Below are 21,642 nucleotides of genomic sequence, written 5' to 3'. Positions count from 1 at the left end.
AGACAAAATGATCAGCGCCTTCATCTGGGGTGCGAAGCCTCCAAGGATCCGCAAAACACTACTACAAAGATGTAAGTTCAGTTGGGTTCTCGCCCTTCCAAATCTCAAATCCTATTATTGGGCATTCCATATTGACAAACTCCGCTACTGGGTGAATTCCCCTGAGCTACCTTGGTGCAGGCTTGAAGCCCAATCGTGCTCCTTCCCCTCCTCCGCCACTGCCCTGATCTACTCGTCCCTCCCAACCCAGGTCTCCCAATTCACTAAGAACCCCGTTGTTCGTAATACTCTAATGATTTGGTACCAATTCAGGAAACACTTTAAGTTCGTAAATGCCTCCCCCAAGGGTCCAATACGCAACAACCACCTGTTCCCGCCTTCTTTCTTGGTCTCTTCCTTCTCAGCATGGCACCACCAAGGCATACAATGTTTCCTTGACCTGTACTCTGATGGCAGTTTCAACAGCTTCTCCAAGCTGTCAACTCAACTCAGACTACCTGCTAACCAATTATTTAGGTACTTGCAAATCAGACACTTTGCCTGCAGCCAATTCCAAAACTTCCCCTCCCCTCCCCCTCAACTCATGTGGGAAGACCTGCTATCGTTTAGGACTCCCTCAAGTGGGACTATATCTGAGATTTACAGCCGTATTCTGGACCTCGGGGACCTATCTAACTGGAAAACACGGGCTACTTGGGAGACTGAACTTGAACTCCATCTGGACAAAGACTGGTGGGACGATATCATACGCAACCTGCATACTGCCTCATCCTGTGCCCGTCTCGCTCTTATTCAGTTCAAGGTCGTGCACAGGGTCCACTTCTCAAAATCCAGATTGGCCGAAATGTAAACAGACGTAGATGACAGATGTAATAGATGTTCGATGCCTCACTGTAACTTAAGCCACATGTTTTTTCTTTGCCCCAGGCTCTTCAACTACTGGGCGGGTAACTTCAACACACTGTCCACCATATTGGGAATACAAATTCTACCCTCCCCTTATATTGCCATCTTTGGTACTCCGTATGACCTACACCGTTTTAACACCCCACAAAAGGAGATCCTCATGTTCACCTCTTTGCTTGCCAGGCGACGCCTGCTCCTACATTGGAAATCCCTCACCCCTCCCTCTATTTCGCAATGGCTTAAGGATACAATGTACTTTCTCTATTTTCTCGAGAAAAATCAAATGCACTATGAGGAACCACACTGAGAAATTCTATCAGAGATGGCAACCTTTTCTCTCCTATTTCACAGATCTACAGGCTATGCCAGACCAGTGACTGATTACAAGAACACAGATCCGATCCTTTTTATTTTATTTTATCATTTTATTTTGCATGGTTTCGTGTTTTGAATTCATCTGGGCCCCCTCTAGGAACTCCAATGTTATCTATGTAGATGCACGTGTCGAAGGACCCACTAGGAATGGAAAGGCGCAATCGCTTCAAGTTATGGGCAGACAATTTGTCTCCCAGAGATTTGAAATCACCCTTTGGGAATATGTGGAATGGCTTGAGGAACTGTGTCAAAGCGCTGCTACCCTGCCATTGAGATGGTAATTTGGGTCTGAGTTTCATATCTCCACACAACCACCATAGGTCTGCTCTCATGTCAGTGTGGTTCAGAAACCAGGAAGCCAAATAGTTCCTGTGATTGTTGATAGTTTGGGAAATTGTGTAAATGTTGGCCTCTTGCCGTGATTCAAAACAGGTGTAGTTTCCTTTGTAGGCTGTCACTGTCAACAACACATATCCCTCAAATTTGGTTACGGGATTGCAACTGTCAGTTAAAAGTCAATTAAGATAAATTAATAAATGATTGGGTAATTATATATGCCTCCACATTGAATCAAAGCCCAAGAAATTGACAGAACAATGTAAATCCTTTTCATTATTGTTTCCCTCAGCAAAGAGAAGAGGCAACCCGTTGTCAGTGACAGCCTACAAGGGAAACTACACCTGTTTTGAATCACGGCAAATGGCCAAAATTTACACAATTTCCCAAACTATCAACAATCACAGGAACTATTTGGCTTCCTGGTTTCTGAACCACACTGACATGAGAGCAGACTAGATTGCAGACTAGAATGTTCCAGATGGCAGTTTAAGCAATTTATTTACTTTGTGGCACTGGACACCGAAAATAGAATTTATGGAAAAATAAGTGTTTACAAAAGACAGATAAACTGATTTTTTTAAAATCAACATCACTCCAAACCATAGCCAAAACATTAGTTTATATTTAGTCAATGATGATAACATATCTCTACTGTATCAATGCGTGATACAGTAGATCAACAAAGTTAGTAGAGCAGCACATTTTTATAATCCAGCCTGTAACTGCTATTTCATTATCCATTGCACATTAAATGCGTCCTGATCAGTGACTAATAATATGCCACAAAAACCGAGAAGACTGGAGGGGCCTTTACTTTTATTGCTCCCAGTGTTTGTTTTATCTCACACTGCTTTTACACTTTGGTGGATTGGCTCCTGCACACACACTTTGTTTGCACAGCAATAAGCAAGCAATGAGCTGTCGGGTGACTTTAACAACAAGCTACTTCACTGTTTGTTTGAAGTGACGCTACCAAAAATGCCTCTGAAAAATGACTTCTGAGTCATCCTGACTGTCGCCACACCTCCACCAGCTGCGAAAGTGCTCTTCTATCTGAATAATGTAAAAGGCACAATAGAAAACCACATTACATACTGTATCAGTCTCTTTACTGTGTCTTTATACTCACCCTAAAAGAGGTGAACACGATGTTAATGATTGTTAAAACAGGGCACTGCAACTGAAACATTAAATCACATATACACTATAAATAACTTAAATTGTAATTGTTCTACACAACATTTTTGACATGTCAACATATGCCATGAATAAAGGCGGTAATGTGTTCCACCTGGCCTGTCATCCCTGATTCATTTCAAAATACAAAAATTTTGAAATGCACAGATGCACAAACCGTTCTTGCCAAATGTTTGTGTTCACTGTGTTACCAGGGTATGGGTGTCATTATCAAAACAGGGTGCACTTGCAAACTATTGCCTGTGTGTGTGTGTGTGTGTGTGTGCGTGCGTGCGTGCGTGCGTGCGTGTGCGTGCGTGCAAGTGCGCGTGTGTGTCCAAGCACCTGGTAACTGTAGAGGCTGAAGCCTTGTAATCCTGCCTTAAGAAAGCTCACACTGTGCTGGACTCTTGGTACCGTCTCTCACTGATGTCGTCAATAGCACGACAAAGGAAAAAAGCAGAAAAAGAAGCTTAGTAAGGAGTCTGTGTGAGTAAGCATGAGCTGTAGACACAAGGTGTGGTTCATTTGTTTTTCCATTTGCATTCACGCAATTCAGTCTCACTGTCAGGAGAATTCTTTTCTTCAGGCACGAAGCCTTTAGAACACTTGGGTTGAGAATTTACTGCTGCACACAGTTCGTACAAAAGGTTTCTGGTAGCTCGGTAGTCCTAATACTACTGATCCCACCAAAACCTTTTTCACATCAACAAAAGCACTTTCTGCTTCTGGTGTCCATGACAACGGATCTGATGCTGCCATGGGTGTATCTTAAATTAATGCAGTTAAAGGTGCTGTGATTGCTGCATAGTTAGAAATCCAGCTCCTACAAAAGTTGGTCATCCCCAAAAATGACATTGTTTGCTTCTTAGTTCTAGGTTTGGGTGCTTGTAGAATAGCTGTTTTTCTATTTTCGTCCAAATGTTTTCCCTCATGTGACAAGTTACAGTATATCCTAGGTATTTAACCGTACACTGCCATAGTTGCAATTTTTCTTTACTAACTTGATGCCCTTGTTCAGCTAAGAACTTTAGCATTGCTACTGTGTCCGTTTTGCATTCTTCCTTGCTCCTAGATGCTATGAGAATGTCATCTACATAGGCTATGCCAGACCAGTGGCTGATTACAAGAACACAGATCAGATCCTTTTTTATTTTATTTTATCATTTTATTTTGCATTTCAGGCAGTCCAGGACGGGGGGGTGTGGATGCGGGGTTGTATGAATGTGGGGTTGGGTGGGGTTTCGGGGCGGGATGCCATCTCTTTGGTTTTTTTTTCATTTCCTGTTTGTTTGTCCCCTATCTCTCTCTCTCTCTCTCTCTCTCTCTATCACAACCTATGATGCCATTTGTTTCTAACCAACATTGCTGTTTGACATCATCCTGTAAGTACCCTATGACTTCATTGCAACTCCAGCCCACTTGTATGCTACCTCAGGGTCTATGTATAAAGTTCAACAACAATAGTAGGGATATCACAACCTGCCTCCCTTCTCTCTATCTCTCTCTCTCCTCTTTCCCCTCTTTCTATATAAAAAATGATCTCCAGATCTTAGTGAGAACCCTCTGAGGTACGACCTCGGGGAGACTGACAATTCGGACCCTTCAAACGGAGAGCTGGACTAGTACCCCCCTGTTACTAGGGGAGACTTGCGGATCGAACAACACATATCCCTCAAATTTGGTTACGGGATTGCAACTGTCAGTTAAAAGTCAATTAAGATAAATTAATAAATGATTTGGTAATTATATATGCCTCCACATTGAATCATAGCCCAAGAAATTGACAGAACAATGTAAATCCTTTTCATTATTGTTTCCCTCAGCAAAGAGAAGAGGCAACCCGTTGTCAGTGACAGCCTACAAGAGAAACTACACCTGTTTTGAATCACGGCAAATGGCCAAAATTTACACAATTTCCCAAACTATCAACAATCACAGGAACTATTTGGCTTCCTGGTTTCTGAACCACACTGACATGAGAGCAGACTAGATTGCAGACTAGATTGTTCCAGATGGCAGTTTAAGCAATTTATTTACTTTGTGGCACTGGACACCGAAAATAGAATTTATGGAAAAATAAGGGTTTACAATAGACCAGGGGTGTCAAAGTAAAATACACAGAGGGCCATAAAACTACATTTGCTACAAGTCGAGGGCCGGACTGGTTCAATGTTTATTAAAACATATTGAAATGATTGCACATAGCCTATTGAACCAAGACCTCACACAGTGTATATTATTGAATCATTTAATGAATCAAGCAATATTTTCTTATGGCTCTGTCAGTAATTTCAACAGAAACATTTTTCAACAGGCAAACAGCAACCAAGTAAATTTCCTTCAAAAACAAAATATGTTCCTTAACAAGATAACAAGATAACAAGATAAATGCAGAAATGAAATTGCATGCATTATGAACCCAAAATGCATTATTGTACTGCTCTATGATCCTCACCAATCACTGCTTTCAAATAGTAAAATGAGAAAATAGTAACAAATGTAAACATTTAACTGAATTAAAAACTGAAAATATGTTAACGCTCTGTGATGCTCACTTGTCTGAGGCTGAGCCTGAAACTTGGTGGTGTTTCATCTTTTGTACAATTTCATCAATGTTTGGGGTCAGGCTCTGAGTTGAGGAAATCCTCAGGATTGAATGAAGGTGTTCATCAGTAAGCCGGCTCCTATGTGATGTTTTGTTAAGCTTCATCAAAGAGAACAGTTGTTCACACAGGTATGTGCTGCCAAACAGAGAGCGTCTGAGCCGCTTGGATGCGCAGCTGGGGCATTGTGTCGGGGATGAAACATGCAAACTCAGCAGCGCCCACTCTCTCATATTTTTCCTTCAGTGCGTCATCACACTGGAGCTCAATCAACTCCATTTGTAGGTTTGGTGGTGCGCTTTCCATGTCAACTGCAGAAGGATTGCTGAGCAGTTCAAACCTGCTTTTTTGGGCTTCAAAGTCAGCAAATCGGCGTCGGAAGTCGGCGGCAAGTACGCTGAGTTTATCAGCAAACTGTGCACTCGGGAAAACAGCGGTTGAGAGCTTCTCTTTCATGGTCTGGCAGCTCGGAAAGTGGCTCAAGTTTTCTTTCCGCATCTGCGTCTCCCACAGACTCTTGAGTTTAAACGCTTGAGTTTAAACGCCCTCACTGTACTGAACATGTCAGAGATGATGCGCCCCCGTCCCTGCAGCTGCAGGTTCATTACATTAAGATGGCTCGTGATGTCGCACAGAAACGCTTTCGCTCGCGGTGCATTGTGGGGAATGTAGTGTTACGCTGGTGCGTGCAAAACACCAGCGGGCAGCCGCGGGCCGGTTCTAATAGTAATTACATATCATCCCGGGGGCCATAGATAATTCATTTGCGGGCCGGATCTGGCCCGCGGGCCTTGAGTTTGACATATGTGCTGTAGAGGCTAAAACCTTGTCATCCTGCCTTAAGAAAGCTCACACTGTGCTTGACTCTTGGTACCGTCTCTCACTGATGTCCTCAATAGCACGACAAAGTGTGAGTAAGCATGAGCTGTAGACACAAGGTGTGGTTCATTTGTTTTCCATTTGCATTCATGCAATTCAGTCTCACTGTCAGGAGAATTCTTTTCTTCAGGCACAAAGTCTTTAGAACACTTGGGTTGAGAATTTACTGCTGCAGCAAGAGACAAGTCAATTACAATGTGTGGTCATTGCAGTCTGGCTTGACTGATTTTCAATAGCTCAAATCCTCATCTTATACATGGTTGCCAGAGGACTTTGTCCCTGGCACTCACAGTCTTGATCAGTTTCTCAATATCAACAGGACACACTACCTGAGTAAATCACAAGTTATCAATATCAGCAGGAAACATCTTGGTGCACACTGTCTGCGTCAATCATAAAACTGTCTCTAGTCAGACTGCTTGTTTCCTCCTGTACTGGACTACTGGAGCATGCTCTTATCCCATAGTATAACTCGATCAACAATCCTTCTTTGCACAAATACTTCAAATACTTTGTTCTGCTAAAGCCTCGTGCATAGGTTTGACAATGTTGAAGGGGAGGGGAATAGAGAGAATAGAGAGATTTACAAATAATATCTAAAGAAACATCAGTGTGGCGGCTCATTTAGATCTGGTTTGTGACCAAAAGGTATATTCATGGACAACATCAGTGTTTGCTAGTCTATTGAACAGGTGTAAAAGGAGGTAAATACACATTCTCTCAATTGTTACTATAGTAAGATAAGATAATCCTTCATTCGTCCCACAATGGGGAAATTCACACCTGCTTGTCAATCAACGCAAACTGAAAATGATGCACTCTGACATTTAGGCACACGTTTCCACAATGAAATAAATGCAAGCAAATTGCTGAGCTCTGTGGATCAAAGTCTATTCAGAAGGTGAATCTATGAAGCGACACAGCGGGCTTTGTTCTTCTCTGTTTGTAATTCAATTTGACTAATTATACCAAGCTGAACGTTTTCATCACCCTGCTGTCAACAGCTCTTCCTCTTTCCTGGTTTTCTTTGACTCCAGGAGGACACAGACCCAGGATCAGTTTACCCTCCCCCAGCAATGACCTCACACAGCTGCGAAGGTGAGAGTGCAGGCTGATCACAGATCAGACTCCACTTAATGTCACCATTTTCATCAGGGTGCAGGTGGACAGCTGCCTTTCCCTGCCCCCATCCCGTCACCAAGAGGCCTGGGCTCTAGCTCGTGTAATATTCTGATTGGCTGTTGGCTTGGGCGTGGAAAGGGTCGGCCCACAACATATTGTTAATCATATCACAATCGTACAATTGTACGTTCTACATACCGATCCGACAATCACCTGGAGAGGAAAAGCTGCAGATGTCATAATCTGAAACATCCGTGTAAGATTTTTACATCGAGACCTTCTTCTAAGAAGAAAGCCTTTTATTTTAAAATTTATGGTGTTATAGCTACCTCACTTTAAGGCTACCTAAAGCTATGCTTTAAGAGTTATTGTCGTTTCTACTGTGTCTCATCACGTTTACAACTTGAATTACATCGCAAAGGCAGGTAAGACATTCTTTTCGACGCTTAAATGTGATGCTTAGGGTGTTTTGTGTGAACTGGGCATCAAAGTAGATATCAAACTACATCTGTCCGTGGCAGTGGGAAGGATCTGGTGCATTCCTCACACATCTGACTACATAAAATGTCGCCTTTCATAATGAATCATTGAACCTGCATTATCCAACCTATGCTTGTTTTTGCCTTTGCCTAGGTGACATCGCCAAAAAACAGGTTATACTGTAGCACACAGGTGTCAAACTTAAGGCCTGCGGGCCAAATCCGGGTTAGGCCCGCCACGTCATTTAATGTGGCCCGCGAGAGCAAAATAAATGCCTATGCTGCTTATAAGCATACACTGTCCATAAGCTACGTTTCCACAACGCATGTCGATTTTGTGTCCCGCCACTAAAATGCAGCGTTTCCACATCGGCGTCAGATCAGCGTGATTTTCAGAGGATAGATTCTCTGATATTTTAGTAAATTATTCCTTGTAACGCAGGGGTGCCCAATACGTCCGTCGCAACCGACCGATCGCAACCAACCGATCGCAATCGACCGGTCGATCGCGAAGGTAATGTGGGTAGATCGCATGGCATTCCAAAAAGAATTTTTTTTTTTTGGCCAACAGTCGGCCTCGGCACACTCATGGCCCTCATGTAATGGTCTATGAGAATAAACTAGAGAAGTGCACAAGACAGTGTTGTACAGAACTCAAATGCACGGTTTATCCCCCCCCCCCAACAGAAATCGCGGAGAGCTTCCCATAGCGGTATTCTAATCGCTATTTTACGTTCATTTCCAGCTTTTTAAGTAAATGCTGCGTGTTTTTTCTGGAAATGTCTTTGAACATCTTGCCATTTTCTTCTCTTATTTATCATAATTCCTCTTTAATTTCTCTCCATATAGGAAGCACATTATTATTCATTATTATTATTTCTCTCCTGTATTATTGTCAGTGAAAACAAATTGTAACTGTCCAGGCAGAATTCAACACTATGTTCCTCCAAGACTTTCTTGGGGGATTTATCCGCGGCTAGTGAGTCAGTTGAGTTCACATTTCTACACAGATGTGGAAATGTATGTACATTTAAAATCATTTCTAGATCTTGACAAGTTGCTTTATATATACTGTATTGTTATTATTGTTTATTGTTGAAATTGACTTGACTTGTTTTACTTAAGAAATTTCAGGTTGTTCATAATATGTTTTGTAAAAAGATAGTCAAATATAAGTAAACCTCTGCAATATGAACTTGTACTTTTTTGCATTAAAAGAAAGGGAAAACTTGGAGTCGTCCATTTATAGGTTATTACGCTATGATTTTACTAATCCGGCACACTTGAGTTTAAATTGGGCTGAATTTGGCCCCGAACTAAAATGAGTTTAATTGACACCCCTGCTGTAGCATTATCGATTTTCAAAAGCAGACTCAACCAAATGTAGTAATATTCGGGCTCTTTTCGACGTCTAATATTCCGAAAAATGACACCACACCAGAAGCCTCTCTGTCAGCGTCAATAAGGTCACAGGTGTCTTGTTTTTATTTTGTTAGTCCCGCCTTCTTACCTCACTCAGCCCCACCCACACATTTAAAGGATTGCCAAAAGAATGAGCCAAAGAATGATTCAGGCTTGCGTGTCAAGAGCATTAGCCGTGTGTTGGTTCAAATAAAGGATGAGTGAACATGTAACATGTTACTAAAGTGTGCATTTCGAAGGAGACCCATTGACACTCGGGCATGTTATATCATTATATTCTTGGTGTGAATGTATGGATATCTGGCCTGTATTGCAGAATACCTTATGTATATACTGTATATTGGTCTATGTCATACATTGTAAATTAGGTTCAGTCTTGTAAAATAAGACAACAAATATTTATTGGGATTTCTTCTCAGTAATTGTTTCATTTCAACCACACTTCGGTGTGTGTATTGGCGATATCAATGGCTATATTTACACAATCTCCAGTAGACAAACACATCAAACCTCTGTTCCAATAATATTAACTTTAAGAACACAGACTTTTAAAATCAGCAATTACATTTCCCCCAATATGAGGATTTCATTTTTAATAAGCTTCAGCTTCTCTCTGCTGGTGATTGTCTCTAGTTTCTCATCCATATTCGGCAAAAGATATTCTGTACGTTTAGTGGGATTGACCACAAAGTAGTAAACAACAGCGCCATCTTGATGACATTTGGATACCCTCACATGAAAGTATCATATAGCAAGTCTATGTTTCTTGTGCTACTATACTATACTATAATAAGTTGATGCAAATAAAATATAAAATAAAGATGTAAATGAACTGACACCCTATGGTGCTCACTGTATTGGTGCACATACACACACACACACATGCTCTCCGATTATAGTAACGAGAGAACCCATGATGATGACGACGAGAAGACCAGGGCCATGCAAAATCATTTTCTCTGCACAAAGGAGACTGTGCATTCATTAGTTATTATTACTGTAATGTTGTAATCTGTTATCTGATTTAATAAGCAAATCATCAGACACGGGGCGAACGCTTAAAACGTCTTAAACAACTCTAGATGGCGCTTCACAATTACTTATTCAGGACCTTAAACATTGCACTTTGGATCCAGCTTCTGTGATGACAGAAATGTCCACATAAGTGTTTTTCATTCTAAGTTTGCGGTACTTCTTGTAACTTTGCTGTCTGGCTGACAACCCGCGTCAAGTTGGCACAAATGCAGAAATGAAGCGTTCACGTCAAATAAGTGAAGTTGAACCTGCTTTTTTGGTCTTTTTTGATAATAACAAACTATTACACTCAAAACACGAGTGTTAGCATAAGCAAATTCTAAAATAATAACAGTAAGTGATTAAAAGGTGAGTGATAATAGAGATAAAAGTAGTGGATGTGATGGATATAAAGGTAAATAGGTGGGTGTTTATTATTTGTAATTTCTCTTAAATATTACACATGAATGTGTAATTTTCAGTAAACAGACCTATATTTTGAAGACACCTTGAAGGAAGGTTATTTAACTGGGTGGAGAGAAACAAAACCCCGGCATTTTTCACCGCGCCGCTGACATCAGCTGAAACCTATTACACGAATATGAAACCAAATATGAAACCAAATACGAAACCAAATATGAAACCAAAGACACGAAGCCCGCAGTTTTCCTTTCTGCTCGTCGTCTGCTAATATTTGTCCACTCCTCGGAGCAACATGCACACTCGGGAGCGACCATTAGCCACACTGCCAATGGCGGCTTCAAAACACCGGAAAAGAAAGTGTCGGTGGTCGGTGGGCAGCTAGACTACATGCGATGGGGAGTGGAAGAAACGTGCCAGTACCTGCGAGTAGAAGGACTCAGAACATGGGAGGATAAATTTAGAGCTTAGATTTTAAATTATTGGTTGATACATACGTTTTCATAGTATGCCTGTTTTGACTTAACTATGTCTAAATCTCATATTTGGACTTATTTTTGTGTGCTAACCTGGCTAACAACAACAACACAACTGGTCGCGTGTATGTCAATGTAATATGCAAACTGTTAATAGTTAAAAAAAAAAAAAAAAACACTGTCTAATCTAGAGGCAAAAAATCACCGGCGTCGGGCTTCGTTACCTGGGGCATGCTGAGCTGGAGAAGATGGGCATAGAGTGAGTGTGTCCCCGCTTTATCCAGGATGATGTTGAGGTGTCAAAGTGTAACACAGCGACATAAATAAGAAGGAGAAACTGCAGCTCCTGAACTTTGTGTCTCTTTTTCACCATTGCTCACTTTTCTCTTCAGGTGTCTCGGTGTTCGCCTACAAATCCTCCACAGTCTCAGGAAGCTCTGGCAGGTTGGAATGGAGTCATACAAGGTGAAACATGGAGCCCACATGCATTGATTTTGGTTATATTTTATCGATATCCTCATGCTAAATTGTGAAGGTGGTGTGAAGGCTATCAGTCTATCCAGGGCTGGCCCTGGGTGATTTGGAGCCCTGGGCGAAAGTGTAAATTGGAGCCCCCTCGCCCCCCGCCCCCTCATTCAAACCAGCAATGACACACAAATAAATATTTTTTCCTTTTTTGTATTTATATTAATAACACGTCACACAACCTATAAAAACTTAACAAAGAATGATAAATAGATAAATAAATAACAGTGCAAAGTAGAGTGCAGTGCAATTGTTTTGTGCAAACTGAAATTATGTCAAATTATGTGGAGTCATGTATGATATTAAAAATTGAAAAACAAAACTAATACAAATCTAGATTTCTTGTAAACTCTGGTGGTCATTAACATTATTCACACATAACACAAACAGTGTGCAAAAAAGAAAGTCTCTTAACTAACAAAATAACTTTACCATAACAACAAATACTTAAAACTGTACACGCCTGGCCGCCAATAGTCGCATCAAACGACAGCTGCCTGGACACTTCTTGATTAATACTTATAAGTGCAAGTCCATTTAGGCGCTCTTGAGACATTGTGGACCTTAAATAGTTTTTTATGAGCTTAAGCTTGGAGAAGCTTCTCTCAGCTGATGCCACAGTGACTGGGATGGTCGCAGCTATTCTGAGTGCTACCCAGATGTTGGGATAGATCTCCTTGAGTTGTTTTTCCTCAAAGAAAAGTTCCATGATAGTCATTTTGGGTTTTGGCCAGGTGGGAAATGACTGCATCTCCACTACCAGTTGTTGCTCATCTATGTCTGACTGGTCTCCACAGGTCAATGTATTGCACAGTTCTTTGGTTTGTTTTTTTACTTCATCTGGAGGCAGATTGGGAAAGTTGATGAGCACATCGAAGTTATTGGCAACATCACTTATCCTCTCTGTTCTCTCCCTCAATGATGCAATGGTCATATCTACAACTGCATTGAAAAAGGTCACCTCCATTTTTTTCATGGCATCTGTTAGGGATTCATCTGGAGCCTCATAAGAGAATTGCCTCTTGGTAGTTCTCAGTCTCTTTTGTTTCAGTGCAGCAACAACATTCATCTCCTCACACAGATCTCATCTCGCATGGGCAATAGACTATCTATTGTGATATGAGAGTTTCCAGGAGCTTGTACCATAAACAGTGTTTCTTGGTGCAAACAAAAGATTTCAGGGTCAGTGACTGAAACTTCACACCCACACAAGATGGGAAAGTGAACATGTCACCACAAAATGTAAACTGTTTTCGTTTCTTCCCACTGGTAGTGACTTATACATTGAGTGTGTTGAGGTGACTGTGTCTGTTTTGTCTCCTTTGTGCTGCCAGGTGTTTAATGATCCCATCCATGGTCATGTGGCGTTCCACCAACTTCTCATCAAAATCATAGACACGCCACAGTTCCAAAGACTTCGCTACATCAAGCAGCTTGGAGGAGCTTCTTTTGTCTTTCCTGGAGCCTCACACAACCGCTTTGAGCACAGCATTGGGTATTTATTCACACACTCTCTGTATGAAAGTGTGTGTTTACAATGGTTATTCGTGGACTAAATCACAGGAATCTGTTTGCAATAAAGGTCCCATGGTCACAGTAATGTGGTATATGTCGGGACAAATAAGTATTGAACACGTCACCATTTTTCTCAGTAAATATATTTCTTAAGGTGCTATTGACATGAAAATTTCACCAGATGTTTTGATATACAGTATATCCAAGTCACAAGTATGGTCGGATTACATTTACATTTGTTTCAGAACTGTTCCAGTTATGGGACTTTTGTTGTGCTTTGTGCTGGTGCAGGGTGGGGCACCTTGCAGGTGAGCTTGTGAAGGCTCTGCAAAAGAGGCAGCCAGAACTCGATATCGATCACAGGGACATCCTCTGTGTGCAGATCGCTGGTCTGTGCCATGACCTTGGTGAGTGAAACACTGGTGACAAGTGAGAATGGAAATTTTGTCATTGTTTTTTTTTAAATGTATTTCTAAGTGATATGAAACACAATTCTCTGTATCCCTCCATATCAGGACATGGGCCCTTTTCCCATATGTTTGATAAGAGTTTCATCCCCAAAGCACGTCCAGATAAGAAATGGAAGGTAAGAACGTCTGCCATATTACCAGCACAAACAGAAACTTGGACAGTGTTTGTTCATTTTTTTTTATATATATCATAACATATATTTGGCACTTCGCAGCACATTGCCCAATGCCTTTGAGGCACTGATCGAAAAGCCGGAGCTTTGGGCCTATGAGATATTGTATGTGATATCGGGTTATAGAAAGTGACTTGACTTGACTTGAACACTTTATGGCATCAAGGAGAAATTGAAGGAAAAGTCTGTATGAGTCGTGCCAAAAATGAAGTTTGGCACTGACGGATTGGACTCTACCTTACCATACTGTTACAAATTAAACTCTAAAAAGAAATGGGTAGAGGTGCCACTTCTGCACAAGGAGGCTCCGTCATTTTATTCAAAGTATTAAGGTTTTATTGTGTGCTACCCAAATAATGTTGCAAGACAAAATCAGTTAAATATAGAGAGAATACAGAATATAGACTGTGAACATGTTTTCTTTTTGTCTACATGTACACTAATACAAATACACTACTCACAAAAAGTTAGGGATATTTGGCTTTCGGGTGAAATTTCAGGATGAACCTAAAATGCACTATAACCTTTACAGGTGAACTTAATGGGACCTTCTCTAAACTATTGAATGCACATGTCCAACTGTTCAATGTTTCAGTACTTTTTGCACAACTTGCTGTTCTCTAACAAGGAGCTTAACGGTAAAATTCACAACATGTGTTTGATCCATGAATCGACCAATAAATGTGCAAACCCTTTGTACAAACAAAGGGTTGTCTGGTGACAACAGTGGCTGATGCATAGCGCTCTCCTTGACGTCCCCAACATCTTTGGCGGCCATCATTTCTGCTCAAGGTGAATCGACTTTCATCAGAGAACAGCACTAAGGCCCACTGGTCCCTCGTCTAGCGTAAATGCTCCATGGCCCATGCCAGACGACGCCTGTGCCTGGTGGTGTGGTCAGGTACCCTTGCAGGTCGTCTAGCACACAGACCACGCTGATGTAAACGGTTTCGAATGGTCTGACGTGACACTTGGGTGCCTCTCACCACCCTTAAATGTGCCTGGAGTTGAGTGGCATCCATCCTCCGGGTTCGCAGGGCACTGTTGACAATGAAGCATCATCAGTGTGGGATGTGGCTAAAGGACGTCCACTTCTATGCCTTTCTGTGACTCTTCCAGTCTCTCTGTATCTCTATTGCAACCTGCTGATGACACTCTGTGACACTCTAAGCTCAGTGGCCACTTCCGTCTGAGAACATCCTGTTGAAGCCTCGCAATGGCGAAGTACTGTTGATCAGTTGTTAGGTGTCGTCTTGGTCTCATGATGTCAAAATGTGAACAGCATGATGAGGAGGACTGTTTAAATACCAATTCTGATTGAACCAGGACATATTGGTCGATTCATGGATCAAACACATGTTGTGAATTTTACCGTTAAGCTCCTTGTTAGAGAACAGCAAGTTGTGCAAAAAGTACTGAAACATTGAACATTTGGACATGTGCATTCAATAGTTTAGAGAAGGTCACATTAAGTTCACCTGTAACGGTTATAGTGCATTTTAGGTTCATCCTGAAATTTCCCCCGAAAGTCAAATATCCCTAACTTTTTGTGAGTAGTGTATATCTATAAAAGAGCAAGTAGGCAACATGTCACTCTGAAACTTATGACCGCAGACCTGTTGACGCAGAAACGTGAGAGATAAGAGAGCCTGTCTAAGCTCCTTCTGTTTGTCCTGTTAGTCATTTTGGTTTCATTTTGTGTTTGTAAAGGGCCATGTCCCCATACTAACGTTTCTGGTTGTTACAGCATGAGCAGGCCTCTATCAACATGTTTGACTACTTGGTGGAGGATAACAACCTGAAGCCGGTGATGGAGCAGCATGGCTTGGTGCTCCCGGAGGATCTGGACTTCATCAAGGAGCAGATCGCTGGACCCATGGACACCTCCTCATCTAGGAGGAAGAAGGTACCGGTCAGTCATACCAACATGACATCAGTTAGTCAGCAGCTACACCAGCCAATCTCATTTTTTTTGCCCTCATCTCCACAGTGGCCATATAAAGGCCGTCCAGAGGAAAAAACCTTCCTCTATGAAATAGTGGCCAACAGAAGAAGTGGCATTGATGTGGATAAGTGGGACTACTTTGCCAGGTAAAGCTTATTGATCCCCGACATTGGCCCCAACACAATTACAATATTCATAAACAAGATTCAGCATTTTCTGTACCATTCTGTTTTGTGCTTCTCCTTTCTTAGAGACTGCCACTACTTGGGGATCCAGAATAACTTTGACTACCGACGCTCCCTCATGTTTGCCAGAGTGATTAATGTGGACGGTCAGAATCAAATCTGCACCAGAGACAAGGTGCTGAAGATTCATTTCTGCTGTAGGATTCAGTCAATTAATTCAGATGTGAATAAAGTAACTAAAGGGGATTGTCTCAACAGGAGGTGGGCAATCTGTACGACATGTTCTACACAAGGAACTGCCTCCACAGAAGAGCCTACCAGCACAAAGTGGGCAACATCATAGAGTTCATGTGAGTCCCTCTCCATGCTGCATATGTGTGCCTGATGCATCATTCACTGTGTAGTATGATGAACACTGACCATGTGGTGGGTTTGCTCATCCAGGATCACAGAGGCTTTTTTAAAAGCAGATCAATTCATCCAGATTAAAGGCTCCCGGGGGAAGATGTTCTCTCTCTCCACAGCCATTGATGACATGGAGGCCTACATCAAGCTGACAGGTCTACTTTGAGACATTTGTCTGTTTTCTGTTCTGCCTATAGTGGAGGATATGTGTTTGTGTGCCTCTGCTGTGATTATTTATACTGTAAATTGTGAAAATCACAGAATGTCTTTGTGAGCTGGATGGTGATCAGCCTCTCTTCATCCTGCAGATCATGTGTTTGAACAAATTCTCCACTCGCCTTCCGAGGAACCTGACATGGCTGAGGCCAAGCAAATTCTGCAAAACATCGTCCATCGACGCCTCTACAAGTGTCTGGGCGAGACTCAGGCGAAAGAACCCATGACTGTCACCCAGGTGTGTGTTTGTCTTTGTCTTGATGTTTTCTGTCAAAAAGGATTTTAGCCCCACCCCCCATCCTTCTCTTATGCTCTTTCCTCCCAAAGTAGACGATTGAGAAGTGGGAAGCTGATTTGGCTAAATCCTTCCCTCAGGGTGAGGTCCAGCTGCAACCGGAGGACTTTGTAGTTAGTGTAAGGTTTGAGTTGAATTGCTTTGATTCTTATGAAGTCCATTTTCTGATCATTGCAATGATTCCATATTCAGTTTTAGTCGTTGAAGCTTTTCCCTTCTACCTGCTCCTGTACCTAGATGAATATATAAACAGGCATCTTTGTCTCCTCCTCCGTCTTTAGGTTGTTGTGTTCAACTATGGAATGAAGGAAAAGAACCCAATAGACAAAGTGCACTTCTACTGCAAGAATGCTCTCACCACAGCCTATCAGATCCCGCAGGAACAGGTATATATATGTATATATGTACATGTATATATGTGTGTGTGTGTGTGTATCCCACACACAGACTCTGTCACAGATGCCTTTCTGTCTCTGCTCATGTCATTAGTGTTACATTCATGGCTTTGTTTCAGGTTTCTAGGTTTCTCCCAAAATGCTACATTGAGGAGGTGATCAGGTTCTACTGCAAGAAGAGAGACCCCAAGAGCCTGGAGGCAGCCAAGAAGCATTTTGTGCAGTGGTGCAGCAACATGAATTCCTCAAATCATCAGGTAATTTATATATACATGTGTGTATAGTAATTTACAGGCCCTCAATGGTTATTTGGGAAAGTAAAAGTTGCTGTGTTAAGTCCAGAATCGGCCCATGAGCAGGGAACTAGCAATTCCAAAGTTACAATTATCTCAAATATCTCAAACTCTACACAGCTGTCACTACTGCTGCTCTGGGCGACGTAAAACACAAATCTGCTGGTCTAATTCATTTCTTTTCTCACACAGGATGGAGACAGCTGAGCTGGTGGCAGTTTGAGTGAAAACATCTATTTTTCTACCAGATAAATGTTTTCCTGAGAAGGTAAAGGTGGGTTTTACCTCAAAAAGAAATTACATGACAAATAAATAATAATAAATAAATACAAGGGGTGCATAACTATACTTTACTACTTCAGGGCCTTTTTTATATTGTGTGTTTTTAAATACACAAAATAGATCTTTGTTTTTGTTTGAAATCGCAGTTATCTTACTCAGTTCCTCCTCTGTCTTTCTCATTTTAAGTCCTTGTTTGTACCATGTTGGAATCAAGGTGTTTCATATCTCATAATATAATATCAAATTATAATATTCATCCAACAATCATGTTCAACAAAGAGTTCTTCTCAGGTTTTAATAATGTTCTAAGGAGTTGTGTGCATATACTTTGAGTAGTTTCATGATACTGGTGGTGGTAGTCAGGCATTTAAAATGAGTATTTAATCGGGGGCTTTGGTTTGGTTTTTACACAAGTTTATGTTAAATGTTAATAAACTTATTTGGCCCATGTACGTGTTTGAGGTTTTTCAGGTAGTTTGGTGTGTGTGTGCTGCTTTATTTATTGTACTTGTGTTTCCAACAACCTATCCTCATCACTGGCTGTGGTTTTTGTTACATCATTGATAATGTTCTGCTACCAAAACGTACCAATTTGGTTAAATTGCGGTTGACTGTTGCACTATTTTCCCTGTGTACAAAAGAAATATATTTTTGATGGAACATTATACAAAATCACCAAAGTGGAGATTACATTACATTACGATCATTTGGCAGACGGGTTTGGTGCCTTGCTCAGGGGCACCTCAGCAGGGACTTGAACTGTTTAAATTGATCCATCTAATGCACATATGTCAAACTCAAGGCCCGCGGGCCAGATCCGGCCCGCAAATGAATTATCTATGGCCCCCGGGATGATATGTAATTACTATTAGAACCGGCCCGCGGCTGCCCGCTGGTGTTTTGCACGCACCAGCGTAACACTACATTCCCCACAATGCACCGCGAGCGAAAGCGTTTCTGTGCGACATCACGAGCCATCTTAATGTAATGAACCTGCAGCTGCAGGGACGGGGGCGCATCATCTCTGACATGTTCAGTACAGTGAGGGCGTTTAAACTCAAGCGTTTAAACTCAAGAGTCTGTGGGAGACGCAGATGCGGAAAGAAAACTTGAGCCACTTTCCGAGCTGCCAGACCATGAAAGAGAAGCTCTCAACCGCTGTTTTCCCGAGTGCACAGTTTGCTGATAAACTCAGCGTACTTGCCGCCGACTTCCGACGCCGATTTGCTGACTTTGAAGCCCAAAAAAGCAGGTTTGAACTGCTCAGCAATCCTTCTGCAGTTGACATGGAAAGCGCACCACCAAACCTACAAATGGAGTTGATTGAGCTCCAGTGTGATGACGCACTGAAGGAAAAATATGAGAGAGTGGGCGCTGCTGAGTTTGCATGTTTCATCCCCGACACAATGCCCCAGCTGCGCATCCAAGCGGCTCAGACGCTCTCTGTTTGGCAGCACATACCTGTGTGAACAACTGTTCTCTTTGATGAAGCTTAACAAAACATCACATAGGAGCCGGCTTACTGATGAACACCTTCATTCAATCCTGAGGATTTCCTCAACTCAGAGCCTGACCCCAAACATTGATGAAATTGTACAAAAGATGAAACACCACCAAGTTTCAGGCTCAGCCTCAGACAAGTGAGCATCACAGAGCGTTAACATATTTTCAGTTTTTAATTCAGTTAAATGTTTACATTTGTTACTATTTTCTCATTTTACTATTTGAAAGCAGTGATTGGTGAGGATCATAGAGCAGTACAATAATGCATTTTGGGTTCATAATGCATGCAATTTCATTTCTGCATTTATCTTGTTATCTTGTTATCTTGTTAAGGAACATATTTTGTTTTTGAAGGAAATTTACTTGGTTGCTGTTTGCCTGTTGAAAAATGTTTCTGTTGAAATTACTGACAGAGCCATAAGAAAATATTGCTTGATTCATTAAATGATTCAATAATATACACTGTGTGAGGTCTTGGTTCAATAGGCTATGTGCAATCATTTCAATATGTTTTAATAAACATTGAACCAGTCCGGCCCTCGACTTGTAGCAAATGTAGTTTTATGGCCCTCTGTGTATTTTACTTTGACACCCCTGATCTAATGCATCATGCTGTTGCTGTCTTATACGCCACTTGCTTAGGGCGCCACCTGCAGTCTAGACACAGCACAGGTCACAAAATATAAAGACAGTATTGCTCATCAAGACAAGCATTGAAAGAATGTCCTTAATTTGTGATACCTTGTATTGGTGAACATATACACACACTCTCTCATTACACTAACAAGATGTATCATATCTCATAATTTAATGTATAGATGATGATGATGATGATGACTAGGTCCATGCAAAACCATTTTCCCCGAACATTGCAAATGCTCATTAGTAATTATTACAATAATGACGAAATCTGTTCAGATTAACTTCAACCAAAATTTCAAAACATGGGGGGAACGCTTTACACATCTTTAAATTCACATTTCATTTTCTGCCTTTAAACAAAATACAACCAATACCTTCAATACAACAGTAGATGGCGCTACCACATTTACCTTGCAGGTGAGCTTGTGAAGGCTCTGAATGAGAGGCAGTCAGAACTCCTCATCTCTTCCAGGAACATCCTCTGTGTGCAGATCGCTGGTCTGTGCCATGACCTTGGTGAGAGAAACACTGGCGAAGAGTGAGAATGGAGAGGAAATGTTTGTCTTTTTTTAAATTGATTTGTAAGTGTTGTGATACAACATTCTCTGTATTCCTCCATATCAGGACATGTGCCCTTTTCCCATTTTCCCATTTGATAAGATGTTCACCCCCAAAGCACGTCCAGATAGGAAGTGGAAGGTAAGAACTTCTGCCATATTACCAGCACTAACAGAAACTTCATGAACACAAACAAAACACAAATTGAGTATCTGTAATAATGACAAAAGTGACAAAAGTGTCACTCATGATGCTGCAAAACAGACAGAACAGGAACCACCACAACAAAGTCAGCTTGGAAACAGCTGATCCACACATTAAACACAAGTAGCTGGAGTGTTTTGGCATTTGACAAGACAATATATTTGGCACTCCCCAGCACATTGCCCAATGCCTTTGAGGCACTGATTGAAAAGATAGATTTAAACACTGAATGGCATCGAGGAGATATTGAAAGAAAAGTCTGTATGAGTCGTGCCAAAAATAAAGTTTGGCACTGACAGATTGGAATCTGTTAAACCACCACTTCCCCACACCGGATGTGGTGAGGACTTGCTACCTTACAATATTGTTACTAATTACATTCTAAAAAGAAATGGGTAGAGGTGCGGCTTCTGCACAAGGAGGTTCCTTCATTTTATTCAGAGTATTAAGGTTTTATTGTGTACTACCCAAATAATGTATAGCTGCAAGACAAAATCAGTCGAATATAGAGAGAATATAGGAGGCAGTAGTCGAGTGGGTAGAGCTTCCGCTTAAGATTCGGAGGGTTGCCGGTTCGAGTCCCTGCCGAGGTGCCCCTGAGCAAGGCACCGAACCCTCAAGTGCTCCCCCCTCTGCGAAGGGTGGTAATATAATGTAATGTAAGTCGCTTTGGATAAAAGCGTCCGCCAAATGATCGTAATGTAATGAATAGAGACTGTGAACATGTTTTCTTTTCGTCTGTCTACATGTTCACTAATACAAATCTAACTGTAGTGGCAATCGAACAACAAAGAAAGGCCACTTCAAGGAAGGAATTTGAAG

At 41.5% G+C, this 21,642-nt stretch overlaps 1 protein-coding gene across 2 annotated transcripts; it reads left to right on the top strand.

Moving 5' to 3' along the window:
* The first annotated feature begins 11,054 nt into the window (after positions 1–11,054).
* LOC143013529 (deoxynucleoside triphosphate triphosphohydrolase SAMHD1-like) lies at positions 11,055–18,365 on the top strand. 2 transcript variants are annotated; one of them, XM_076167196.1, is made up of 15 exons: positions 11,055–11,473; positions 11,607–11,679; positions 13,074–13,234; positions 13,546–13,661; positions 13,770–13,840; positions 15,645–15,809; positions 15,888–15,988; positions 16,094–16,202; positions 16,286–16,377; positions 16,472–16,587; positions 16,741–16,886; positions 16,979–17,062; positions 17,225–17,329; positions 17,458–17,595; positions 17,824–18,365. In XM_076167196.1, the coding sequence occupies exons 1-15, from the start codon at positions 11,463–11,465 to the stop codon at positions 17,836–17,838; spliced, it is 1,503 nt and encodes a 500-aa protein (XP_076023311.1). In that variant the 5' UTR covers positions 11,055–11,462; the 3' UTR covers positions 17,839–18,365. The 2 variants fall into 2 exon arrangements, with proteins under 2 accessions (XP_076023311.1, XP_076023312.1); XM_076167197.1 differs by lacking the exons at positions 17,225–17,329; positions 17,458–17,595; positions 17,824–18,365 and having other exon boundaries at positions 16,976–17,062.
* The last annotated feature ends 3,277 nt before the right edge of the window (positions 18,366–21,642 follow it).

This window comes from Genypterus blacodes, unplaced genomic scaffold, assembly GCF_046128005.1.
Source record: "Genypterus blacodes isolate CSIRO-AG114 ecotype Tasmania unplaced genomic scaffold, CSIRO-AGI_Gbla_v1 ptg000156l_1, whole genome shotgun sequence".
NCBI classification, from domain to species: domain Eukaryota; kingdom Metazoa; phylum Chordata; class Actinopteri; order Ophidiiformes; family Ophidiidae; genus Genypterus; species Genypterus blacodes.
The sequence above is the reverse complement of the archived record's forward strand: the minus strand, read 5'-3'. Positions and strand labels throughout refer to the sequence as shown.